At 51.1% G+C, this 24,435-nt stretch overlaps 12 protein-coding genes across 12 annotated transcripts; 7 read left to right on the forward strand and 5 right to left on the reverse strand.

The window, feature by feature from the left end:
* Positions 1-399: 399 nt before the first annotated feature.
* CC84DRAFT_1230055 (alpha/beta-hydrolase) lies at positions 400-1,422 on the forward strand (the record flags this gene model as incomplete). Its single annotated transcript, XM_018183686.1, has 2 exons — positions 400-558; positions 615-1,422. 2 exons carry the CDS (start codon positions 400-402, stop codon positions 1,344-1,346), a joined length of 891 nt encoding a protein of 296 aa, XP_018031597.1. The 3' UTR covers positions 1,347-1,422.
* Positions 1,423-1,426: 4 nt separating this feature from the next.
* Positions 1,427-1,762, reverse strand: CC84DRAFT_1221758 (uncharacterized protein; the record flags this gene model as incomplete). Its single annotated transcript, XM_018183300.1, has 3 exons — positions 1,427-1,494; positions 1,550-1,689; positions 1,746-1,762. 3 exons carry the CDS (start codon positions 1,760-1,762, stop codon positions 1,427-1,429), a joined length of 225 nt encoding a protein of 74 aa, XP_018031598.1.
* A 2,253-nt stretch (positions 1,763-4,015) lies between these two features.
* Positions 4,016-5,022, forward strand: CC84DRAFT_1180277 (uncharacterized protein; the record flags this gene model as incomplete). The annotated part of the gene is made up of 4 exons (XM_018180463.1): positions 4,016-4,117; positions 4,185-4,564; positions 4,622-4,862; positions 4,906-5,022. 4 exons carry the CDS (start codon positions 4,016-4,018, stop codon positions 5,020-5,022), a joined length of 840 nt encoding a protein of 279 aa, XP_018031599.1.
* Positions 5,023-5,171: 149 nt separating this feature from the next.
* Positions 5,172-6,923, reverse strand: CC84DRAFT_1154856 (UROD/MetE-like protein). The gene is made up of 2 exons (XM_018176913.1): positions 6,565-6,923; positions 5,172-6,504 (listed from the first exon to the last, which is right to left on the reverse strand). Exon 2 carries the CDS (start codon positions 6,487-6,489, stop codon positions 5,359-5,361), a length of 1,131 nt encoding a protein of 376 aa, XP_018031600.1. The 5' UTR covers positions 6,490-6,504; positions 6,565-6,923; the 3' UTR covers positions 5,172-5,358.
* Positions 6,924-7,062: 139 nt separating this feature from the next.
* Positions 7,063-9,555, reverse strand: CC84DRAFT_1263239 (uncharacterized protein). Its single transcript, XM_018185221.1, has 2 exons — positions 9,270-9,555; positions 7,063-9,218 (listed from the first exon to the last, which is right to left on the reverse strand). The coding sequence occupies exons 1-2, from the start codon at positions 9,509-9,511 to the stop codon at positions 7,244-7,246; spliced, it is 2,217 nt and encodes a 738-aa protein (XP_018031601.1). The 5' UTR covers positions 9,512-9,555; the 3' UTR covers positions 7,063-7,243.
* Positions 9,556-10,467: 912 nt separating this feature from the next.
* CC84DRAFT_280667 (MFS transporter-like protein) lies at positions 10,468-12,309 on the forward strand. The gene is made up of 3 exons (XM_018185751.1): positions 10,468-10,839; positions 10,889-12,016; positions 12,068-12,309. The coding sequence occupies exons 1-3, from the start codon at positions 10,660-10,662 to the stop codon at positions 12,281-12,283; spliced, it is 1,524 nt and encodes a 507-aa protein (XP_018031602.1). The 5' UTR covers positions 10,468-10,659; the 3' UTR covers positions 12,284-12,309.
* A 333-nt stretch (positions 12,310-12,642) lies between these two features.
* Positions 12,643-13,594, forward strand: CC84DRAFT_1168357 (RmlC-like cupin). The gene has a single exon (XM_018179376.1). It carries the CDS (start codon positions 12,864-12,866, stop codon positions 13,428-13,430), a length of 567 nt encoding a protein of 188 aa, XP_018031603.1. The 5' UTR covers positions 12,643-12,863; the 3' UTR covers positions 13,431-13,594.
* Positions 13,595-13,976: 382 nt separating this feature from the next.
* On the forward strand, positions 13,977-14,432 carry CC84DRAFT_1180282 (uncharacterized protein; the record flags this gene model as incomplete). The annotated part of the gene is made up of 1 exon (XM_018180464.1): positions 13,977-14,432. One exon carries the CDS (start codon positions 13,977-13,979, stop codon positions 14,430-14,432), a length of 456 nt encoding a protein of 151 aa, XP_018031604.1.
* A 2,929-nt stretch (positions 14,433-17,361) lies between these two features.
* Positions 17,362-18,673, reverse strand: CC84DRAFT_1263242 (putative dihydrodipicolinate synthase; the record flags this gene model as incomplete). Its single annotated transcript, XM_018185222.1, has 7 exons — positions 17,362-17,495; positions 17,547-17,860; positions 17,937-18,049; positions 18,100-18,202; positions 18,254-18,402; positions 18,452-18,513; positions 18,568-18,673. 7 exons carry the CDS (start codon positions 18,671-18,673, stop codon positions 17,362-17,364), a joined length of 981 nt encoding a protein of 326 aa, XP_018031605.1.
* Positions 18,674-19,181: 508 nt separating this feature from the next.
* Positions 19,182-21,093, forward strand: CC84DRAFT_1154867 (uncharacterized protein; the record flags this gene model as incomplete). Its single annotated transcript, XM_018176914.1, has 7 exons — positions 19,182-19,255; positions 19,305-19,556; positions 19,607-19,987; positions 20,039-20,505; positions 20,553-20,696; positions 20,780-20,836; positions 20,891-21,093. The coding sequence occupies 7 exons, from the start codon at positions 19,182-19,184 to the stop codon at positions 21,091-21,093; spliced, it is 1,578 nt and encodes a 525-aa protein (XP_018031606.1).
* Positions 21,094-21,374: 281 nt separating this feature from the next.
* On the forward strand, positions 21,375-24,004 carry CC84DRAFT_280684 (uncharacterized protein). The gene is made up of 7 exons (XM_018185752.1): positions 21,375-21,664; positions 21,736-22,095; positions 22,165-22,938; positions 22,987-23,006; positions 23,064-23,110; positions 23,164-23,491; positions 23,550-24,004. Exons 1-7 carry the CDS (start codon positions 21,411-21,413, stop codon positions 23,894-23,896), a joined length of 2,130 nt encoding a protein of 709 aa, XP_018031607.1. The 5' UTR covers positions 21,375-21,410; the 3' UTR covers positions 23,897-24,004.
* On the reverse strand, positions 24,001-24,432 carry CC84DRAFT_1263244 (uncharacterized protein; the record flags this gene model as incomplete). The annotated part of the gene is made up of 1 exon (XM_018185223.1): positions 24,001-24,432. The coding sequence occupies one exon, from the start codon at positions 24,430-24,432 to the stop codon at positions 24,001-24,003; it is 432 nt and encodes a 143-aa protein (XP_018031608.1).
* Positions 24,433-24,435: the final 3 nt, after the last annotated feature.

Below are 24,435 nucleotides of genomic sequence, written 5' to 3' on the forward strand. Positions count from 1 at the left end.
GAGCTGCCGTCCGGGGAAAAACGTTAGGGTGCAATCTACTCCCCACCGGCTATATCTACACCCTCGTCGCAACCTGCCTAAAGCGCTAATAATTTCTCGTTTTCCACCATTGATAGACCAAACTTTCTAACTTCTTAACTTCTAGCATAGCTTGTGTCGAGAATCTCGGATCGCGAGCGACGTCCTTCCAAAGTGGCATTAACCTAAAATCTCATTTGCCAAAGCATCGGACGTGAATGACGTTGTGGGAAATGCTATTTTCTGCACTGAAGTCTGTTTCAGGTTGGACAACGATATGGAGTGCATGTATAAAAGGCTCCTGAAGGTCTCTTTCCACAACGACATCCGCAGAGCAGTTTCCTGAGCGCAGTAATCGACCCTTTGACCTCCAAACACACCATGAGAGTACTAGAATCCATTCTCGGCCTTTCGGCCTGCGCTGGGGGAGCGCTTGGAGCCCTGCAGCAGGTTACTGGCTTCGGCACGAACCCAACTGGCGTACAGATGTACATCTCCGTGCCGGCGAAGGTGGCTACGAACCCCGCCATCATTGTTGCTGTAAGTTCTATGGTCATGCCCAGTTTACTCATAACCCAAACTTACGAATTTTGAAGCTACATCCTTGCGGCGGAACTGCTTCCCAATGGTACAGCGGCACTAAGTTGCCATCGTATTCGGAAAGCAATGGATTCATCCTTATCTACCCCCAGACGACGAAATACTCCAACTGCTGGGATGTCAACAACGCCGGATCTCTTACCCACGGCGGCAACGGGGACGCTCTCGGTATTGTCAGCATGGTCAATTACACACTCAACAAGTACAACGGCGACAAGTCCAAGGTCTTTGTTATGGGCGGATCTTCCGGTGCAATGATGACCAATGTCATGGTGGGCTCCTACCCCGATGTATTCGCAGCTGGTGCAGCGTACTCCGGCGTCGCATTCGGCTGCTTCGCGGGCTCGAAGAGCGACCCCACGCCCTTTGGCGCGAACCAAACCTGTGCGCAAGGTCTTACCCATACCGCGGACGACTGGGCTAAGTTCGTCTTGAATGCCTACCCTGGCTACACCGGAAAGAGGCCTCGCTTCTTGGTTGCTCACGGTCTCTCCGACACCCTCGTCCGTCCCCAGTGCGCCTACGAGCAGCTCAAGCAATGGTCCAAAGTCCTCGGAGTTACGAACACAGCAAACCAGACTGGAAGTGGCGTGGACGAGGGCTCACAGTACACGAAGATGGTCTATGGCGACACTAACCAATTGGTGGGATACCTTGGACAAGGTGTAGGTCACATTGCACCGCCAGTGGAGCCTGTATTGCTCAAGTTCTTCGGCATCACATCGTAAATATTGCAATCAGCATGTACATAGCTATAGTCAGTTCGGGTTAGACTGAGTGAGCAGATCAAAATTCCGAACCGCCACATTCACTTGCGGCTGTTGAGTCGTTCCCTCATTGCATCCTCCAAACTCTTCTCGACTCGGCCAAAGTACTCTTTGTGAAAAGGATTAGCTTGATGAAAATAGCTGGTGATCTAATACCAACTTACTCAAAACTTGCTCCTGTAGATTACTCGGGATCTCCTTCATCGTCGGAATTATGTTGTCGAGGAATTGCGTCTCGCCATCTTTATCTTTGTAGATGATGTGCCAAAGCTCTCTGGGTTGCTCGAAATCCTGATCCGTGGGACTGGTGGAGAATGTTTGCACATGCCCAGAGTCACGCTTATGCGTTGGGAGACGGACTCAGGGTAGCCGATCATTCTGTCTTGTAGCACTAGGTTTGCTTACATTAGCTCTGGACTCTGGTAAAGCTGGCTTGCCACTGACCTGGATCGCCAGAAGGCCCAATTCCGGAAATGATTTTCGTCGGAGAGAAGCAAGCTTATTCTATGTCCTGGAAATAACGTGTTGGATCAGTCAGTGGCCAGGATCAGTCAGTGGCCAGCCCCACCAAGCCGTGCGGCACTTCAACAGCGATATCTCCACAACGATTGGATAATCTTCTATAGAATTTTGTACAAAGATAGTCTATTGCTGTCTACACTGAGTTCTCTTGTGTCCTTGCTCATGGCATTTGCTGCACGTTGGTGGTGCCCGCTGGCGCGCAGTAGTAGGCCCAGTTTCAGCAGCCTTAGCAAGAGCTAGATGGGCCGTAGCAGCTAGAGCTTGGCCTTGTTCAGCCTGTAGAGCGCCTCCTGTAGCGATATACTGTCTGCGCCTGTCCTGCCTCTGTCTTTGCCGATGATTAGTTGCCCGTAGCCTCCTATTCTCCTCTACAAGGATCGTCGCTGAGTTCATCGCATGCTGACAACTCTTAACAAGCTGGGCGAAAGCCTGGCTTGTAGGACTCTGTGAGGATTTCTGAAGGCGATCTCGTATAAGTTATGCCTGCTTCTCTAGCTACTGAGTAGTATAAGGCGTCTTAGCAGTCCATGTAGCCTCAGCATCTACTGCTGCCCCTAGTGGTGATGGGGTCCTGACTACTATCAGGCCTGATAGGACGCGATCTGGACAGGGAGGGATGAGTCCTGTCACTTAAAAACCACTCTTAATGTTCTTCTCTATAAAGACTGTCCTACGTACGCGTAGATAGATAGATAGAAACTCCTCCTTATCAATATAGAAGATACCTTGGCGGGCAAGCTCAGCAACCTCATGCCCATAGGCAGCCTTAAGTGGTGAGAAACAGCTCACATCTAAGGGCTGTAGCAGATGGCTTGTGTGTGCAGGCATACAGAGGGTGACTATCTTGTGTTCTGCGCAGTACCTATCGAACTCAGGTATAGCATGGCTGCTATATCCATCTAGGATAAGGAGCCAGTAAGTGCTAGAGGTACGAGACTCTATATGTTGATTGAAGTGCTCCAGCCAGGCAAGCCCTAGCTAATCTATCGTCCAGCCATTATCACTAACTGCGAGCATCCAGCCTGCAGGTAGGCCTATATACCAGGCAGCTTGGTGGAGCTTACCAGGCAGGATAATAAATGGTGGGATAGACCAGCCAGACGCGCAGATGCCCTCAATTGTCGTAACCTAGCCCCTATTACCTAGCTGTACGCGTACAGCTCTACCCATAGTGTCTACGCTAGTCACTACCTTTAAGCTTAATCCTCCTACACCCATCATAAATCCTATCTCATCAAAATTCTATATATCTTGATCTAGGATGCCATACGTCTAGCGCGTCTCCTCTACACGCGTATACCAGGCAGAGATCTTAATAGGATCCTCACATAGAGCGCGCTGGCTATATAGCTTCCTATCCCACTTTGTCTACAGCTCTAGCTAGGTGTTAATAAAGCGCGATACCCACTTCTAGCCTACAGGCTAAGGTGGAGGATCCTGGCCACGCGTAGCAAGTAGATGATTAGCCATCCATCGTACGTCAATAATCTAGGGTGGAAATCCTCGTCAGTCAAGCCCTAGGATCCACTCTACTAGAGCCTGCTCCTCTATAGGGTGTAGCTTTCATTTCTAGGCGTTGGCTTACGCCTAAGGTAGGGTGCCTTTAATGCGTCGGCGGAGGGTCGTTCGTGGGACACTATAGAGGGCTGCAGCCTTTTAAATACTTAAAATTTGTCTTGTTTGAATTGCATGAGTTAATAGAGCTAATCTAGCTTCTTTTTAGAGCTGCTAGGTGCGCATTGTAGAGGTTATCGCGTGCTGAATGTAGAGACGCGTCGCGATTTTGGTGGGGCTGGCCACTAACTGATCCTGGCCACTGACTGATCCAACACGTTAATTGCTCGGATATGACTAATCAAGGACTGCACTCGGAGCAGGAGGGATACTATACTCACGTTTCCAGTAAGTACTATCCTCAAATGCGTCACAACAGATACTGTGCATGCGGCCATGTAAATGTGTCGTCGAAGATATCAATAGGAGCTGTTTTTGCCTGCTACGTAGTGATAACTTGCATTCCTTGATTGTGTGGAAAAGATCCTTGACGTGGTGATCAGGCGCTGCGCCGGCACACTGATGCCAGAACAGTCTCATGTGACGCTTCCAACATGCCTTTCTGGGATCCTTTCGCGCGCAAAATGGACAAGAGTTTCAACCAGCTGAACATCGCTCAAAGTGAACAAGCCACTATTCGAAGAGAACATACTGGGGTATGCGCAGAGTTACATCCGGTACAAGTGCGAAGACATTGATTATTCCTCTAAAGATTGGGAAAAGGCATTGGACGATGTGGGAATCTACGGTCAGATGCGGAGCGCTCTCCTGAATCCAAAGCATGCGCAGATCCGCGGCATTCAGACAATGTCACTTTGGCTTTGCGAGATGATGGAGACCAATTATGATGCTCTAGTCGGACTGGAGGATAGCATCCTATCCAAAATCGACCCCGCCTACCCCAGCCATCGCTGCGGTGGATTCGACACTGACTGCACGGTTCCAGCTACGCCTGGCGGCCACATCAACCTATTTAAATCGGTCGCCCTCAAGAGGGCGAAGCATGTCATCGCGGAGGATGGCACCATCGACTTAGTACCGCTGCTTAGTTATCCGCCAACGGACTTTGCACATCGTGGAGGCCTGTACTTTACCCACCAAATGTGGGTGGCCACCCACTATTCTCGCCTGATCTCAGACGCCTGTCCTATATGTGATAGGTGTACCATCGAGATAGCTGTCCCTCTCGACCATCTCACCAAAGAGAACATGCTTACCTTGGATTTTGGCGACATCTGGAAGGAGCTTGACTTCTACTCCCGACGCGACCAGTCATACCCCAAGGATCTGCGTCGCTTACGCCGTAATCACAACATTATCCATGGCCCCATCGCCCACAATGCCAACATCGCGTTCGCCAAGATGAAGGATCCTAGCGGTATTGAGAAGGAAGCATTTATTGTGGGAGGACGCCAAATCACACACTGGAAACTGTGGCAAGCAGCATGTCTGGCTGAATGAAGAGGCTGTCAACAGGTTGAGCGAGGTGGTGAAGGAGAAGACCTGGATGAGGAAGCCTGAGCAGGGCTACGCTCTTGTCGAATCTCCGTGGAAGGAGTGATGCGAGATCGGCAGTACTGCGGATTCATCAAAGTAGGACTGCATGGGTATGTTTCGGAGACTGATGCCGTAGAAACATCGTAGGTATGGCATGGTCTGACAAGGTTTGTAAAGTTTGTCACGTTATGAGTTGTTGAAAATTTGATTTATCTCAGTGTTATTTTGATAAATAGATATTGTTGAATGCGAGCGAGCTGTCGCTCTAATGTCTTCATCGTCAAGGCCTCCAACTCTAAGGCCTATCCACCGCCCACCCCAGGCCGTGCTACGATCTTCATAGCACACTTCTTCCCGCGTTGCCTGCCTCTACCTTCACGCCCCCTGCCCAGAAACCCCCCTATTTACTCAAATCCTTTCCCCAGACCTCATTCGCAATCTCCACATTCAGCCTAACCTTGGCCCACTGCTCTTCCTGGCTCAACTCATTGCCCTCAACCGTACTGCTAAACCCGCACTGGTGGCTCAAACACAGCTGCTCAAGCCCCTTGGGCGCAATCTCCGCCGCCTGCTTCAATCGCTCCACGATCTCCGCTTTGTCGTCCAGCGCAGCCTTCTTCGAGCTCATCAGCCCCAACACAACGACCTTGTGCTCAGGGAGATGGCGCAGGGGCTTGAAGTCGCCGGACCGCGCATCGTCATACTCGAGAAAGTACGCGTCGACGTTGAGCTCCTTGAAGAGGACTTCGGCGACGGGCTCGTAGCCGCCGGAGGCGAACCACTTGGAGCGGTAGTTGCCGCGGCAGAGGTGGATGCCGATTTTCATGTCGGCGGGGCGCTTAGAGATGGCGGCGTTGATGAGCGCGGCGTACTTGCGGGGCAGTGTCGCAAGGTCCTCGTTGCGGTCTTCGGCCTGCTTGCGCATGTCGGGGTCGCAGAGGTACGCGAGGTTGGTGTCGTCGAGCTGCACAAAGCGGCAGCCTGCTTGGTACAGGCTGTCGAGTTCCTCCTGGTACACACGCGCGAGGTCCTCGAAGAACTCGTCGAGATCCGGGTACGCCTCGATGTCGATGCTGGCGCGGCCGCCGCGGAAGTGCACCATCGTGGGCGACGGGATGCACACCTTTGTGGTGGCGCCGCCGCCCTGCTTCTTGATCTGCTCCTCGAGGAACTTAAAGTCCTCGACCTGGATGGGCTTGGGGTGGCCGAGCTTGCCGGTGACGGCAAGCACGGGCGGGGAGAAGCCGTGGGGGCGGATGAGGCCGGTCTGGCCCTTGATCTCGATACCCTCTAGATGCTGGAGGAAGTCGAGGTGGAAGTATGCGCGGCGGAATTCGCCGTCGGTCACGGAGCGTAGCCCATTCTCGATCTGCTGCTGGGCGACGGTTGCGACGGCGGCGTCTTCGACTTTGCGGAGCTCGGTGGTGTCCGACTTCTCGTTTGCGACGGCTTCGCGAGCGTCGAGCACAGACTTGGGACGTAGGAAAGAGCCTACGTGGTCCGCTCTGTACACACCGAATGGAAGAGGCATCTTGATGTCTTTTATCTACGCGTCGATGTCAGCTTCCGATGTAGTTCCCAGTCATGCAGTCCCGCTCACACGCACTTACGACGTTCAATCTGAGAATGACTTAGGTGAAGAAGAACACAAGACTAGAGCCAGATGCACCAAAGCTCCCTTCGGGCCCTAATAGCCACGCTGATACGAAAATTTGTCTTGGCCCGAAACATCATGAGGTACCCCACCGCGGCAGTTGAGATGGAGGGGCTAACGAAGCTATGCGATGCCGAGGAGACGCACCCGGACCCTGAAAAGGTACCCTCGAGCCAATCTCGCTGCACACGTGCCGGTTAATCAAGGTACTCCCGGGTTTCTCATGGGCTGAACCCAGGAGTGACTGCAGCATGCATCGGGGACCTCTCCTTGGGTGCTACAGGCATGGCGATTGTGTCTGAGAGGCTGAGGTCAGAGATGACGATTGGCGGGGTATCTCGGCGGTGTGGAAAGGTTGTTTCAAGGTTCCGTCAGTAGCACCTGCACAAGCAGCACAAACATTGCACGTATTATTGTCGGAGTTCGATGGCTTCAGGAAAAACTTGGGGTATCAATTCTTCTAGTACGTCTTCCTCCGCCTGTTCGCTGCATTTGCGCTGTAATTGTGGCGTATCTGCAATAATCCTGGCGAAACAGCTGGTAATGTATACGTCAAATGTGCAGAACAACGGCGCATCAGAGATGAATGCCGCTGGTTCAGCATTGGGATCAGCCGTGCATAACTCAGCACCTACGCCGCAGCTTTCAAAAGCTTTGGCTCTACCAGCTCACCGAACGTGCCTTCCCAAACGCTGTCGTCTTCATCTTCGTCCTCATCGTCCATCCGGAAGCCGCTCACGGCGTTCTTGACCGAGTGGCCCCTTTCATCTACCGCCTCACTCGCCTTGTTCGGAATATCGCGATTCGCAAGCTTTAGTCTGAAAGTTCCCGCTCCGTGCCCAGAGTCGCCCTCCTTCTCAACGGCTGCTGTCTTGTATTCACTAATGTGAGGAGTAACCGTCACAGGATCGATGGCATAGACCTTGAATACAACGACCGCGCCGACCTGTACATCGTGTGGCTGCAGCGTGGGAAGCGACTCGACGTCCTCGGGCAGCGGTGGCAAGTCACTTTTTGCAGCCAGCTCTACTTCCTGGAGAATCTGGGATTCAGCAGCATCTGTGGGGTCGGACGCTGCCTTCATGGTCTCAGGTGAGTCGTCGTAGTCGAGAACAGGTGTATCCTCCGGCTCTTGGTCTTCGTTATCGTAGACTAATAGCTCAGTCGGTTGTTCACTTTTTCTCCCTTTCTTCTTCTGCTTTGCTTGTTTCTTCTCGCGCATCAGCTTGCTGGCCGGGTCCCAATGTTGCTCGAACGGGAATGGAGGAGCGCTGAGTTCGTACTCTTCATCCCAGCACTCGAACGCGGAAAGATTGATTCGTGATTTCCAAAAGTCAGGATCAGAAGCACCTTCAGGCTCTGGATCGGCAACTGGTGGTTTCACCGATTTTGATGTTTTTCGCTCGATGTTCACAGCCTGGCGCTGGAGAATGCGTCCAATGGCCGACACGTTGGGTCGCAGCCGTTTTGTGAGTGGTGTCGGGGTAGGAGTACTCCGATTAGACGTGGAGGCATCTGTCACTGCTAACGAAGCGCTCACCCTCGCAGTCTGTTCCGCTTGTTCTAAGTTAGAAGACAACGATTCGACCGGAGTCATTTCCACGTCGGTCGCAGTGTCTGCAAGCCGTGCCATGAGTTCCTCTCTTCGTCTTTCGAGTTCTGCGGATTCGTCCGCCTGTGTCTGAGTATGTTGGTCCTCTGCATTCTCGCCTAGCCGTTTTCTCTTGCCCGTTGATTTGGACATGGTGTGTGCTGGTGTTCGGATTGGTGACTCCGGCTCTTGAAATAGCCCAAGATATTTCTGTAGATCGGCGTAGGTAGCATCGCGATGTAGTTTTCCTTCTGCCTTAAGCCTCTTGAGCTTCGTTAATTGCTTTCGCCTGAAGTTCCTCCTGCGTGTGTCTTTTGTACCAGACCATGGCGGCACGGTGGGTTTCGAGGAAAGTACCTCCGGTGCAGAGCTGTCGCTGTCGCTATCTGAATCGGAGTCGGTTGAATCTGAATCGCTATCAGATTCCGAGTCGGAGGCTGCGCTGGTCTCAGCCTTGCGGTCCGCTTCTATTTGTGAGTCGCTGTCAGAATCTGAAGACGAATCCGAGCCGGCATCGGTCGAGGAAGGCGATGATGTATCCGCGGCTTCGCGTTCTGGTGAGCGCCGTCGCTTATTCGATTTGGTGGGCTGCACAGAAGCTTGAGAAGCCGCCGAAGAAGTGTCGTCGTCGCTATCAGAATCTACCGAGCCCTCACTAACATGTCCGGGAACAAAGTCTTCGTCGTCTTCGCTGTCTTCCGAGCCTTCCTCGTCTGCCTGCGAAAATTGCACTTCTTTCTTGTTCTTGCTTGGGCCGGTACTTCCCACGGCAGGCTGCGCTTCACTAGCTGCCGCGATGAAGCCTGTCGCTTCCGGTGCACTGGTGCCTGCAACAGTATCCTCATCGAGTCGAAGGCGTTTCCGCGGCGGGATGGTCACGGCGGGGCGGAGCGGTTGCCTAAGGTAGGGTCGACCGAAAGGTATGCCGTCGACCAGGTGGCGTCCGTCATCCGTGATCTGGGTGCGCCCACAGAGCGTGCGAGAGCGGACTTCAGCTGTAAGGAGAGGTCGGATGCTGCGGGCAGCCGTCAGCGGCGCTCTGCAGGTTTGCGCAGGATGAACTCACGAGAGGCGGTCGTCTTCTTTCAGTGTCTGCAGAACAGGCGAGAAGTGCAGACATTCAAATCCCTCCAGTTCGACAATGTAGTCCTCCAGGCCCCACTGCTCAGCCTCCAGCGGTAAGATCTGGTTGACATCCTCGAGCAGTCGCGCGAACGTGTAGGCTTGCGCGCTCGCTGTGTCCGGCACGCTCCAGAGAATATTCGAGACGGGCAGATTGTTCCGCTGCACGCTAAGTCGCAGGCGCATTTTGGCGACTCTGGGCGCGGGTTGATTAGTGCGGGATGCAGTCTTGTTCACTTTGTCCTGTGCAAGTGCTGTGGAATTGTTGGAGAGCCTGGTCCATTTCGTCACGTGATCTGGCGTCATGGCCTTTCCTCCTTGAGCTAGCGCGCGCCATCCGACCTGTGACGACCTGCCTGCGTGTTGCGTTCTACCTCTTACCATCAGTAGACTACTGGTAATCTTAACCTCCAGCGGACTGCACCAGGCGTCCATTGGTGCCTATGGGGATCGAGCTCAACACAATCGTTAACCTAAATATTCCTACCTCACGCTGCTCTGGCCAAGGTACCTGACACCCCGTCTCATCTCGCCTAGACACCGTCGATAGCCCGATAAGAACTCAATATGATGCATATAACACACAGATGGCAGATGTTCATGTTTCAAACCAGACCAGAACGACCTAATTGGTAACATTGTCCCTTTTACAGAATACCCATAGTAGACCTGAATGAAGAGAAGAATGCGGAATTCCAAGTATTTTCTTGGTAACTTTGCCAACCACCACTACCCGGCATAGCGCACTGAAGACGGACCCGAACTTGACCAACGGGCGGGGAAACGCTTTTCCAGCAGTACGACTCTGGCTCGATTCTCGGGTGAACGAGGGCCCCTCGGGAAAATTCGTGGGAGACGCGACGACAAGATAACAGCTGGAGGTTTTGGCCTGCTCCCTTACGAACGAAAATGACCAGAATCTCAGGTTGGAGTGGGTCGCGCTTTGCATCTCCGCATCAATCGCAGGCTGGGAATTTTTCCTGGTGCCTATCCGATGTCGGGCCGGCCTGTCATGGGCGAACGTCGATTTCCCCACGGGCTCTCATTGGTCTACCCCCACAAACGCTTTTGATAACGGCCTGTAGAAGGACCGACCTCGATGCAAACTCAAGACCTTGGTCGAGCATCGTATCTTTGTTATCTCTGGGCAGCGCAACCATTTGGTAACACTGGGGGCAAATGTATGAGCATACAAGGATATCGACGGTCTGAAGTAATGTTCAAAATGCGTCCGCTGCCCACCGCGTATCGTTTGTGCGCACACATCTGTACCATCTTGGTTGCCTCATCGACCCTAACGCACCTCACCTCTGCGCAGTCAGTAGTCGCCCATCATGGCAACAACGGATACCAAGCATGCGGACCAGGCCAATGTCGAGCAGGACGTGGCGGTCGGGACGACATACGTGCCAGACCTTAACGACAAGGCCATGGAGAGGCGCGTTGTCCGCAAGATCGATATGTGGATCCTCCCGTTCATCTGTATATCGTATCTTATCAACTACCTCGATCGCGTATGTTCCCGCTGTCCATGAGACTGCGCAAATTACTGACAAAGCGCAGGTGAACTTGGGTAACGCACGAACACTTAACAACAACACACCTGAGAGCAATCTCGTCAAGGAACTCGATCTCACAGGAAACCGCTACAACATCGCCGTCGCTGTCTTCTTCGTGCCTTATGTCGTCTTTGAAGCACCCAGCAATTTTGCAATGAAGTTCTTTACACCTTCAGTATGGATTGGCCGTATCATGATCAGCTGGGGTATCATCACCATCTGCACATGCGCTGTGAAGAGCTTCGGAGGTTTGCTCGCGATCCGATTCTTTCTCGGGGTCGCAGAGGCTGGCTTTTTCCCTGGCGTTGTAATGTACCTCTGCTACTGGTACAAGCCCTCCGAGCGCGCGACCCGTTTGGCCATTTTCGCCGGTTCCGTGGCGGTTGCCGGAGCCTTCAGTGGACTGCTGGCGACCGGTATCTCATTCCTCAATGGCAAGGCCGGTCTCGCAGGCTGGCAGTGGCTCTTTGTCCTCACGGGAATTCCTGCCGTAATCTTCGGTGTCATCGTCTGGGTCTGGATGCCCGACTATCCTCAGGATGCAAAGTTCTTCACTGAAGAAGAGCGAGCTTTTGCGGTCGCCCGAATGGGCCCATTCGCGCCTAACAAGGAGGATAAAACCTTCAACGTGAAGATCGCCAAGCAAACGCTTCTGGACCCCTTATTCTGGATGTACGCGATCAGCTATTTCTTCATGGTGAACAGCCTAAACGCCTTCTCGTACTTTAGCCCTACGATTGTTGCCAACCTGGGTTTCTCTGGCTATGTTGGTCAACTGCTCACAGTACCACCGAACGTATTCGCCCTGATCATCATTCTGGCCAACTGCATCCACTCCGACTACTCCAAGGAGCGCATTCGTCACGCACTAGCTGGCCTGGCCCTTGTCGGCTCCGGCTACCTTATTTTGGCGCTGGTGACGAACTGGATCGGCCGCTATGTTGCTGTTTTCCTCATTGCATGCACTAACTCAGCCGTTATGCCTTTCCTAGCCCACCGCACAGCCACTGTGTCAGGTTCAACAGCAACTGCTCTTGCCACTGGTGTGACAATCGCCATCTCGAACTGCGGAGGCATCAGCGCCCCATTCCTCTTCCCCGGTACCAATGGTCCGAACTACCCTATGGGCAATGTACGTTTACATTCTGCAGCTGAGATTGTATCGCGACTAACCATCTTCTAGTGGACCGTCTTCGGCATGCTCTGCGCTACGTTCCTCATGACCATCTACCTTGGTTTTAGACTTGGAACCAGCTCCGAGTACCGCGACTTTGCGCCCGGTGCAGCTGAGCAGTTGGCGGCGAGGACGAGTATCGATGGCAAGATTCCAAATGACGCGAGGGATTCGCGTGAGTTTCCTACTCCCAAGCAGGACAACGAGAATGCCACAAAAGTCTGAGGGTGATTTGGTCGCGAAAATAAAAACCTTGTTTCCAGAGGACGATAGAATTTAAAGACTAGATATTTTGGATGACATTCTTTTCCTGCGGCTTGGTTGAGATGCGGCGGCTGCAAAATGCCACCCATAAATGAGCGCTTTGACGCTCTCAGTAGCTCCGATATCCAATGCCTCCTTGTTGAACGTAACCTACATGGTATGGGAATAACATGATCCAAGACTACGCCGAACTTTCAGATGAACGCAGCACCCTTTTGATGTTGAGAACGCCGCAAAGCTGTGCGAGGCAATCCTAGACATGCCGAGGCTTTAGTTCCCCGCATCCCCCCACTTTGACATCCTGAACACCTGCTGGGGATCCACATAGTGAGCACGCAAGACTCCATCGAGGTGTTGCAATGTGACAATCCTAACATCCTGTCCCAGTCAACGAACACAAGTTCCAGTCTTGATTCTCCTGTTACGCCTACCCTAATCAATTGCCAGATCAGCACTGCGCGGGCAACATCAACAACCACTGGAGAACACATAGAGCGACATCATATTCACAAAACATCCAGAGGGCATCAGCAGAACAGCAATGTCATCAGACCAAGGACCAGCACCAACGGCATCAAGCCATGGCTACACTCACAACCATGGCCACGACCATTCGCACCCCCATCCCGCCCCAGAAGATGCCTGGAAAACAACTGGCGTCCGCGTAATCCCAGGCGACTCCCTCGAGCCCGTGGGTGGCGCCCACCAAACGCCCGGCATGGACCGCGCCGCCGCCATAAACTTCGCACGCGTGGGCGCCTCCAAGCTCTGGGCCGGCACCGTGCACATCCACGCGGGCGCCAAAACGGGCGCGCACCACCACGGGCACCTCGAGTCCGTCATCTACGTGCTCAAGGGCCGTGCGCGCATGCGCTGGGGCGAGAAGCTGGAATTCACGGCGGAGGCGGGACCCGGGGATTTTATCTTTGTGCCGCCGTATGTGCCACATCAGGAGATCAATGCGAGCAGTGAGGAGAAGCTGGAGTGTGTGCTTATGCGGAGTGATAGCGAGGCTGTGGCGATTAATCTGCCAGAATTGGAGCCAGTCGAGAGACCGGAGACGGTGAAGTGGATTGACCCTACGCATCCGGATGGGGCGGGCGCGTAGGGAGTTGGGCAGGAAGACTCGATTGCCTATGTTCTGTGGCCTTGAAATTGATCAATACAGTGCCATATTATCCATGTGGAAGCGATGGGGTCATTCAGGGACTGCGGTCAGTTGTGGACTTGCTATACAATTGCGAGCGAATACGAATAAATAATGAACGATCAAATTGTTTGAGAAGCCACTTTACTTCGGTTGGTAGTTACAAAATTCGCATATATCGTAGCAGTATGTATTAGTGGATCGGATGCAGGACGCATCAACTGTCAGAACTTGCCGACCGCTGAATTTGCACGAGTGGGTGGGGAATTGTTTGTTTCATTCTCTTCCCAAGGCTTGGACTGGCAGAGGACGAGGCAGAGGGAAAACTATGTGGTAGAATCGTTATTCCGGTGAGTCAAGATTTGCCTTACGCAAGTTACATCTTCATCAACGTTGCACGTGTTCGATACAACCCGCATCATTACCAAGAGAACGAGGCTGAACAACGCATCTTATGTTCGCACGCGTATACACATCTCACATCTCCTCATATTTGAACCTTCCGCCATGACAGACCCGTTTTCACTGCCGACAGGATCGTTCGCAGTTGTGAGTGTCGTTGAAGTGTTGCTTGAAACCAGCGTCGAGTGTTGTTGCTTCCTGAATGCGCTCAAAGATGCGCACGAAGAGATAGACAGACTTTGCACTAGCATCGAGGAGTACCAAGCATTGGTAGAGGCATTGAAGGCAAATTCAACTGAGGTGCAGGGACACAAAATGCCTCCGGCTCAGGGAACTCTGCATAAGGCGCTGGAATTGTTCGATTCGTCTGTTAGACTTTTGCATCGACAGCTGTCCGCCTTGAGGACATTGAAAACATGGCATAAGAGCAAATGGAAGACCTATAATGCTTTCAAGTTTTACCTCGACGATCGCAAGATGAGCAGATGCTCGAAAAATCTGGAAAACGCAGAAAGTGCGCGTGGCACAGCTCTGGGGTTGGTGGAAGGGCAAGTCAATTAGATCTTGCTGAGTTATCTGACAGCAAACGTTCGGCCTTGCGACAGATGACTATCGAAGATGCCATCAACTAAGACTTCCCGGAGATTATAACAGGAACCAATAAGCTCCACTTGAACATCGCATTGTCGTATCAAACCCAAGACCACCTGATTCGCAACGAGCATTCAAAAACAAGAGCGAGGATTGAAGAAAGCAAGGGGTCAATTATCGATACCCTGGAGAGAGTATTTTCTGACCTGCGCCTTCTTCCAGACGTGCAGACCGCTCATAATCGAAAATTATACTTCACTAGTGGACGTCGTCAAACACAGTTGAAGGTGCTCTCTTTTATGCAAAGCCTGATCTCAGGGGCTAGTGTCAAGGCCATCGCTCAGTCGCTAGACAGTGGATGGTTGCGAACGAATTTGACATGCTCTTGCATTCGGCCATTCGGGAGGCTGCGATCTTACACTGCAATCCAAAAATATCATCCCTAGACCGGACTGGCTTATGTACAACTTAATTCCGGGTTATTCAATGCCAGAATCAGACAAAAGTCTATGCGCGTACTTTCCGCCAGACAAAATTTGTCTGCAGGATCGCACAAACGATAGAAAACAGCCGAACAAGGCTCTCTTAAATAGGTGGGCTCGTTTGAGCGCTTAGATCATAATGTGTGTGTCTTCCATCGAAGAATTATATATGACGCTGCCTCATCTGTCCGACACAAACACCGCTAGACATTATAACAGAGAGGTTAAGTTACTGTTCATCCCTGCGATGAATATTTACACATCACTTGGCATCCGTTTCATTCAGCAAATGACTCGAGGAAGAGAAGCTAGGATAAACACTCATATAGAGTCCGCAAAGCGACACTTGGATCCTATAGCGAACGGTAGACTGGAGAACATAGACAGCGCGATCAGAAGGAGTATCATTTCTCCGTGCAACCGGACCTGGTCAGGATGGATGATACGTTTCAGGGTCGGTTTCAATTTCAATCTCTCCTAATCTTTGTTTCTGACTAATGGGTCGATTGTCAGATTGTGGGCAAATTTCTCATTAGACCTACTTCGATATCTCCATATGCAAGGTATATATTGAGCATTAAATAAGCAGCCCAAAGCACTACTACTGCACACAAATTTACCCATTGAGCGGAGCGGAAGATATGCTGAGCGGTGTCTGGGGTAGCATTCAAGCGCTGAGCTTGACTCTCGCTCCGAAGATGCATTACATAGGATTCTAAGATCCTTGGACGAGACCACGTGTAATATACCTGTTCCAATCACGGCACGGGTGCATGTGTACTACTGGTTTCCCAGCAAAACAGTAACCGAACGTCGACTGCGTATGATTAGGACAATGTCAATTTTTTTTGTTGAAGCAGAGTGGACACGATTCTAACGCGCTCATTACAGCAGGTCGAACGCCTTTTCTGGATTGTATGCTAGCAAGAGGGGCGGGAAGTTTGGCTATAGCTAAAACGCTGTTGGAGCTAGGAGCAGATCCACATACGGTTGACTGGCACGGCGACAACGCGATACAGCTTGCACTATTCTCCAATATTGCGTGGTTGCATGAAAGAGCCCCTAGTACTTGCGGACATCGCTCGAGTTCCCCGAAGTATTGATCGCGAAGCTGAACCTGCTAATCCGAGCAGGCATAGACATACACGGCGAGAACTCGCGGGGGACAATGCGTTGAGTTATGCCAGAGCTTGCGATTTCTTGGAAACCTGGTATACAGCATTTGAGCTGAACTGACGTCAGAGAACACACAGTGAAAGTTAAATCTAAGGGATGTAAGACTGTAGGTATGCGTTTCGGATAAGTTACTGAGTCTCGGCAGCAGTCTTTATAGAAAGGTTCTCGACGATGTTCCACATATGATTAGGTGGGTGTTCCTTACCTAAATGTAGCAAAAGCAAGCCCTATATGTTATGAGATGTAACTAGTGCTGTAATACTAGCCAGGCACATGACAGGCTACTATGCTGCAATTAAATCTGTATCCGAACTAATCTTGCGGGCCAATTTGATGAGTACATAGTTTTGCCAGCTGTTGTTCATCGGGCATGCTGGAGATGCATCGTTCTACCCCGCATCTCCGATTGTCCACACCTACCGACAGGCCGCGACCTGCTCAAAGATTTATGTACTCCCAGCACCAAAGCGACATGCCATGAGTTCTGTATCTACAATTAGAAAGTTAGATCATCCCAAGGTAAATTTTCTGCAATAGTATCTGCGTTCAGTGCGAGTGGTCTTCTTATGCCAAGAGCAGAAAAGGGGTCCCATGTCCTTCAATGGACGTGGCGAACAGCGCAGTACTTACTTCTCGCAAACCCCGTATTGATTTTCGGCTCCTCTTCTTAACATATTCGGCATCTTGAATTGGCTGGTATCGGGAAGCTTCTACGTGGTGGACGAAACTGTGAAGCTATCTGGGACATATGAGATTCTCAGAAGTTCATTCTCGCCTTGGATTCTCACCGCTTGCAGCTTGCATAGGCCTCGAAATCATGGCGAGGATGCTACTAGACGCTATCGTGCCAAGGTCTTTGGATGATACATCTACCCAAGCCCATGCTACGGAGCTGCACTGCAGTCATTGCAGCAGCTTGTCACCGTGAGCAGGGCCTGAAAACAAGGGACAGCAATCTAGAAAGATTTTATGGAGTGCTCAGTGCAATCCTACGGATTCGTTGAATGACAGTGTCAGGCATGGTGGACTTTCGGCCGGCTATGTTGACTCAACGGTAGAAGGAAGATTGTATGCTTAATTAACAGTGCGAGACGGATCCTCAATTCTGTAATAGAGTGAGAATACAAGTAAATGTGTATACAGACATGGATCGACTGGAAAGAAGGTCTTGTGAAACAATCCGCTTTCACTGCATTCAAATACTTTGCGAAGGACGCGTCGGTTACACAACAGAAAAAGGATCAGGAGTACTCCTTCTCCAATGCAATCATGTCACTGAATAACTCGAGAAGTCTGCTTCCTTCTTCATCTTTTAATGGGAGTAACGGCCTCCTTGGCGCATTTCCGTATCCATGTAATTCACTCAATACATATTCTTTGACACCAAATTAGCAGAACCCAAGCCAAGTTCTTGACTCAGACTTACTCATTCCCCTCACACCGGCCGGAACCGCAGCTACGTCAGCTTTGGAAAGTATGGCTTGGATCCTGTCGACCTCTCGCTTGTCGTCGGCCGAAAGTTTGTCCTTGTTGAGGAGTGACCACAGTCTGGTCGAAGACGATGGCGCAAAATTCGGAATACCACTCACAGTACCGTGGCCACCGCACTGCATCCATGGAGTTAGGTCTGCAATGAGTCCGTCAAGTAATAAGAAGGGATATGGTCTGCTTGAGTTGATCTCAGGTTCGGATCTGATGGTCATAGAGAGACGGACGAGCTTGCCAATGCTTCCGCCACAGCTGGACAACCGAAGAAAATAGGTCAGCAACCAAAAAATGTATAGAGCCTAGATTCCTTGCTTTTCGAGAGACTTACGTGAGTTTTACACCGCACAAATTCGGTGCTCTACGTATGATGGATTCGATCACTTCGGATGACATGTCTTGGCCTGCTGAGTTCGCTGGGAAGTTGTATAAGAATAGTGGTATCTATATGTATGAGTCTATGCTTAGCTGTCATGTAGATTGTCATATCGTACCGGAGATGATTCGCATATGTCAATGTAATACTGGATCACCTGTTCCTGGTCCGCATCGAGGCTGGCTGCGTAGTAAGCCGGTAGAATTACAAGCCCAGCGTCTCTGTATCGATTTAGCAAGACAATGATTTATGCAAGAAATGATGCAACCTACGCTCCAGCATTTGCTGCTGCTCTGGCAAGTTGAATCGTCTCACGCGTACTGGAGCCACCTACACCTGCCACAATCGGCATTTCAGGCAGTCCAGCTTCATCTAATGTGGTTCGAATGAACCGAATAAGTTCCACACGTTCTTCTGGACTCTGGCGCTATGTCAGTGGCTCGAAGCGGCCGATTCAATTGCTGTCTCACCAAGTGAACGGCTTCTCCTAAAGAACCTGCGCATACTGGAGTGATGCCCTTTGTAGCAAGATCTGAGATTTGACATCAATAATCGGTCGCAGCATCATGATATTGGTCACACGTACTCAAAAGATGCTTTTTGTAGCTGTCGTAATCGATTGCTTGGTCTTGGTCATCGGCGAAGAAAGTCGGCAGAGGGCCATACAACCCTGGTCTCAAGTTTCGGAACATCGTTAACGGCTTTAAAATTTTGCGTTCATAATTCACTCAGGACTTAGGTATTATTCAAAGCCAAAGAGGCCACGAGAATGGAGTTGGTCGGCATCCATCGCAACGCGGTTCGATGACAGGGATAGCTGGTCAGGGCGGGATCAGAAGCGGAACATCGGCCGCGCGCCGAATGGCATACCTAAGATAGCCCTGCGGCAAGTTCACCGACAATCCCGACCCCGTTATCTTGGCTTTGACACTCAAAAGCTTATCGTGATACGTCTCTCAGCTCGCCTAGCGTTATCCATGACCTCTTGCGTATACTCAACCTTATCAAACATGGATAGCATTTCGTCCACGGCGCACTTATACTGTGATGTGAATATGGATTTAGTCGACCGTCGCCCTTCGAGTTACAGGAGAAATCACCGCGCGAACCACTTGTCCAAACTTGCGACTTGCACTTGAAAACTGCTAGCGAGCCGCCATGGACGGCAAGGAAGCGAAAACGAGTATCGGAGAGCCGAGCATGGATGCAGAGTATGGTGAAGTACGCGTATCAAATGCGTCCTCCCTTCATCGAGAATTGAGGCCCAGGCATCTGTTAGTGATAAAACAAACAAAAACTATAATTCGCGGCTGATCAAAGCAGACAAATGATCGCACTGGGCGGCGTTATAGGTACAGGTCTCTTCCTCGGAACAGCCGGTAACCTTCAGAATGGAGGTCCCGCCGGGCTTCTGATCTCCTATGTGATCATGAGCTCCCTCCTGTATGCGGTCATGTCAGCCCTCGGCGAGATGGTATCTCAATTTCCCCTGCCTGGTGGCCAATTCGCCTTGGCCCATCGATTTGTCTCGCCTGAGCTTGGTTTTGCTATGGGTTGGTTATTCTGGTACAACTAGTGAGTGGTATACTCCTTCCAGGAAGGACCTCGCTGACCCTATTTCCTAGTATAATTGTACTAGCGGCTGAAGTGTCGGCTGCAGCCGTCTTGGTAACCTATTGGACTCATCCAGGAGAAACCTGCACAGAGGGTATTTGTAACAACGCACTGTGGGTTGGTCTCATGCTCATCTTCGTCCTCGCTATCAATTTCCTTGGTACGCGAGCCTACGGTGAAATGGAGTTTTGGTTCGCCGGTATCAAGGTTATCACCATCATTGGACTTATCATAGTCGGTGTGATAATCTCAGCCGGGGGTGGGCCGAACCACCAGGCTATTGGCTTCAAGTACTGGGAAGAAACGGGTGGTTTTGTACAATATCAGGACATCCCCGGGGCTAAGGGAAGATTTTTCGGATTTTTTTCCGTCCTGATATCCGCAGCATTTGCGTAAGCCAGAGGTCGTCCTGATGTCTACCGAGACGCTAATAGTCCTTTTAGCTTTATTGGCAGCGAGTTAACGGCCATTGCCGCTGCTGAAACTGGAAATCCCCGCAAGTCTGTTCCAAGCGCAATCAAGGGTGTCTGGGTCCGCCTTGTTCTCTTCTATCTTTGTAGCGCCTTCATCATCGGTCTTCTGGTGTCACCATCGGATCCCTCACTCAGTCTGGACTCTACAGCAGCCAAAAGCCCCTTTGTTATTGCGATAAAAAATGCGGGGATCAAAGTCTTACCTTCCATCATCAATGCAGCGCTTTTGTCCAGTGCGTGGTCTGCAGGTTGCGCAGATCTATATGTCTCTTCGCGCACTCTCTACGGCTTATACACCCGCGGTCATGCGCCTGCCTTCATGGGCAAAACACGGAAAGACGGTCTTCCTTGGGTTGCGGTTACCATTGGCGCTTTTTTCTCCCTCCTCTCTTTTATGGCTGCAAGTAAAGGCAGTGCAGGAAAGGCGTTCGGCTACTGTAAGTCTCCCCGTATGCTCATCTAACATGGCGTCTGACTTTTTCAGTCGCCAACATGACTGCCATATGTGGTATTATATCGTGGATCTGCATTCTATTCACATATACACGATGGTACAAAGGGTTGCGAGTGCAAGGTGTCGACAGATCAACTTTGCCCTACCGAGCTCCGCTTCAACCTTATCTCAGCTGTAAGTGGCTTTGACTTAGACATACACAACTTGTGCATAGACCCGCTTTTGTGACTCAGCTGACTTTGTACCCGCGAATATAGACTATGGTATGGCAGTCTCTATTATGGTGTTGATTTTTGGCGGCTTCACAGCTTTCAGTAAGACTTGTCTCCTATATCGCGCCTCTCTGATTTAAGCTAAACCGTTCACAGTGCCAACGTTTGACGTTTCATCTTTCATCACCACGTACTTCCCTATACCTTTCTTCGCTGTTCTCTTCATCGGCTACAAATTTTGGACGAAGAGCAAGATGGTGCCTTTCGAGAAAATGGATTTTTCCACCGGGGCTTCCTCTGAGATACCATCTGGAACTGTTGGTCAGGGCTGGTGGCGAAAAATTAAAGACAACATTTGACAATGTACATTGTGAGAGGGCAAGGAAGGTCTGAAGCGGTCTGGACTGATTAGCATAGCACGAGAGTGTATCGGACGATTTGAACCCATGCTATGTTGCTAACACGAAGAGCATGATATCTACGCCGGTGAAGTCTGTTTTTGTGATGTTCATTGGATCGTCTGAAAGGGCTCCGAGATCGGTAAAACCATATATCGAGGATGATGGCTTTGACTAACCCAGCTTGGGACTAGCCCAGACGCCGTCCAGTATCCTGATTCCTGCATTCTTAAATGCGCACGCTCGTCTAGACATCTCCAGTTCCCGAATCTAAGCTTATGGAGAGTGGCGATCAATCTGTGGCCGACCATCAACCGGTCGAACGTCGCTCTGTCAGGGCTAATCGTGCATGCGCTTCTTGTAGAGTGCGCAAACAGCGATGCATTCTCTCTTCAATGACAGGGCAAACGGCGTGCCAACGCTGCGCTCATCACGGCATGCCGTGCTCCTTCGAGACAGAACCAGCAGATGCGCACCAGGAGCAGCCAGGACCAACGAAGCTAGCTCAGATGGTGGTGCAGCTGCAGCAGAGGTAGTTGGTCCACTACACCTTGCCTGTACATGTACTGCTGGGCATGCAGTGAGCTGACCAATTTTTATTAGAGTGAACCAACACGAAGCTCGCATAGCTGAGCTTGAGCATCTAGACGCTACTCCACACAAGTATCCCCGACTATCCAGTTCCTCTCTGCCAACCACCTCGCTGCCGATCACCTCAGATCACGAAAGCCAGTCCCCAGTGCGGATTGAATCTCATCTAACTCGAGTTCCCCAAATCTTCAATACTTCAATAGAGCAGCTGGAGCTGGGAGCACCTATTGCAACATTGAGAGCACTTGGTGCTCTGGGCGATGCACGTGACCCGGCGAACGAATCTACACGCATGAATACGAATAGATCGTGTTCAGATCCCATCGAAAGCGGCATGTTGACTGAAACAGAGGCTTCTCGCGCGTTCAATATGTGGGTCATCTCCGGATGGGACAGTTCGCCAACATGCTTCTTGCGATAGCTGACTGCTACAATTCCCAGCTACTTTGAACATTGCCACCCCTGGGCCCCAGTACTTAGCCAAAAGACACGGAGCATGGGCATAAGCTTGAGAGAAAATTCTCCTACGTTGTTCCTGGCAATCGTAGCCATTGGCGCCAGGTTCTGGTGTGAAGACAATACGAGCAACGATACAATGCGGCTTCGTTCAATGCATCCGCATTATTTCGACGTCATAAAACTTTTGGACAGCAATATGTCTCGACTACTGCTCCGCCCTTGCGCCGCTTCAGCATCATTGAGCAATATTCAATCATTATTGCTCTATCTCCAATGGATGCCATACGACTCATGCCCTCTGGGACCGGGCCATGCAAGAAGCCAGACCTTGGTTCAGACCCGCTACAATGAAATGAGCACATGGGTTGTTTTTGGCCTAGCCCTTCGATACGCTGAATTCTGCGGCCTTGAGCAGAAGGTCTTGGGTTCTTTCCAAGATGATCGGAGTTTAGCCACTGCGACCTCAGAGGATATGGATGCCATGCGAGTGTGGCTGAATCTGGTAACGTACGACTGTAACCTCACATTGACGTCAGGTATGCCTAGTTCACTAGACCCGCGACCATTGAGCGCGAGAGCCTACAGGTTCTGTTCTCACCCTGCTGCTCAAAAGCCAGATGATGTTCGATATGCCTCAACGGTCGAGCTAGCTTGTATAATTCAGAACGTAAGATACCAGAAAGACAATATAACGGACAGGAATCAAGTCCTTGCGGTCATCACAGAGGCGAATGGGGAGTTTAACAATTGGCAAAGGTATGCTTTGTCCGTTACAAACCCCACCTATTGCTGACTTGTACGCAGACGATGGTTTGATCGGCTTGGTGCGTGAACTCCCGAAAAACTGCCGACCGCCAGCTGCGATGACTGACTGATCACAGGAAACACCAAACTCCAACAATGTCAGATGCCATTCACGTCAGTAAGGGTCAGTACATTTAGCCTGGCAGTCGACCATTGTACCATCGCTAACTCCTTCAGTGGTATCGGCTTGCTCTCAATAGCTCTTTATTGCGAGCCGTCCTTTCGCAGACACAGCCCGAGTTGCTATCCCTACCGTCCTGGGCAACTCAGCCTATGACAGTGAGCCTTACCGCCGCATCTCAGATCTTCCTCTCCGTCTCCAAGTGCTCGTTTGAGTCTGTTTCGACCCTGGAGTCTTGGAGACCATCCACCTTTCCAGAAGGTAGCCTTTTGTTGGATCCCGAGGCCCGCAGAAGTCTTCACCACGCTGTGGATTCCACTTGGATATCATACACCTTCGCGATCACCTTCTTGGTTCTGTGCTACTTGAGAGGACTTGTGGATGGTAAAGCTCCCCATATCATATCATTGAAATGAGCTATTAGAGACTAATGCAGCCCCAGATGACTTGCAGCTATGCACGTCCTCGCGAGGTCCTTCTATTTCGGCTACTATGTGGCCTGCAAAGCCTCGGTATGCTTCATTGCTTCATAGGCTATCGCGACTTGCTCTGGAAGTGTTCGGTGGTAGCGAGCAGGCATCAAACTTTCGCCCAGACAATGACTATACCACGGTGGTGCAGAATGCGACATCCCTAATTTTAGAAGCACCGACCGATGCGGAGCCCACATTGGTACAACCTGAGAATATCTCTTCCTTGCAGACGTTCTTTGATCTCATGGAAGACCCCACATGGGACTGGGGCATGTCCTTTGTAGGAGAACAGACTGAGTGGGGCACGCAATTATAACTTTGCAGACAATGTCCCTTGAGCTTTTCTGAACCTCGAGATGCTGGGCACTTGATCAGATCTAGGCCATGATAGATGTCGAATAAAGAGCTAATAGCTGTTACTTACCTCCCGCTGTCCGTCGTCTCGAACAATACATCATGCGCACCCTTCCAAAGAATGAGCTCACCCAGCGCTTTTAAGTTCTCCATCCCTTCCACGATAGTGAGAAAATGATTGGCAGCCAGTGGGCCCATCTTGCTCGCAAACGATACGCCTCCATAGCAAAACAGCAGCTCTGTTTCTGAATATCCACCAGGATACAGGAGGATCTGGCCAGTGGACGGATGGGTGGTGTGGTTCTCGAAGTTGATACCCAGATTTTCGTCTCCAAGCGGCACCCATAATCCTTCGCCGCTCCATCTCACGTGAATCAGTTGTTTGCGGTAGGGTAGCAAGCCCCGAAAAACGTTCACAGTCTTTGGTGCATTGGATTCGAACTTGGCCAGGAACTGATAAGGACCCGCGGTGATGAGAATTGTGTCATTGTCTGCCATGAT

This window comes from Paraphaeosphaeria sporulosa (genome assembly GCF_001642045.1).
Source record: "Paraphaeosphaeria sporulosa strain AP3s5-JAC2a unplaced genomic scaffold CC84scaffold_11, whole genome shotgun sequence".
NCBI classification, from domain to species: Eukaryota; Fungi; Ascomycota; class Dothideomycetes; order Pleosporales; family Didymosphaeriaceae; genus Paraphaeosphaeria; species Paraphaeosphaeria sporulosa.

Coding starts and splice junctions, on each gene's coding strand:
- CC84DRAFT_1263239 (XM_018185221.1), bottom strand. CDS start 9,511: ATGCGCCTGCGACTTAGCGTGCAGCGGAACAATCTGCCCGTCTCGAAT. Junction 9,219..9,269: donor AAAGAAGACGACCGCCTCTC/GTGAGTTCATCC, acceptor GGCTGCCCGCAG/CATCCGACCTCTCCTTACAG.
- CC84DRAFT_280667 (XM_018185751.1), top strand. CDS start 10,660: ATGGCAACAACGGATACCAAGCATGCGGACCAGGCCAATGTCGAGCAG. Junction 10,840..10,888: donor TTATCAACTACCTCGATCGC/GTATGTTCCCGC, acceptor GACAAAGCGCAG/GTGAACTTGGGTAACGCACG. Junction 12,017..12,067: donor CGAACTACCCTATGGGCAAT/GTACGTTTACAT, acceptor ACCATCTTCTAG/TGGACCGTCTTCGGCATGCT.
- CC84DRAFT_280684 (XM_018185752.1), top strand. CDS start 21,411: ATGGAGAGTGGCGATCAATCTGTGGCCGACCATCAACCGGTCGAACGT. Junction 23,007..23,063: donor ACGATGGTTTGATCGGCTTG/GTGCGTGAACTC, acceptor GACTGATCACAG/GAAACACCAAACTCCAACAA. Junction 23,111..23,163: donor TGCCATTCACGTCAGTAAGG/GTCAGTACATTT, acceptor TAACTCCTTCAG/TGGTATCGGCTTGCTCTCAA.
- CC84DRAFT_1154856 (XM_018176913.1), bottom strand. CDS start 6,489: ATGCCTCTTCCATTCGGTGTGTACAGAGCGGACCACGTAGGCTCTTTC.
- CC84DRAFT_1168357 (XM_018179376.1), top strand. CDS start 12,864: ATGTCATCAGACCAAGGACCAGCACCAACGGCATCAAGCCATGGCTAC.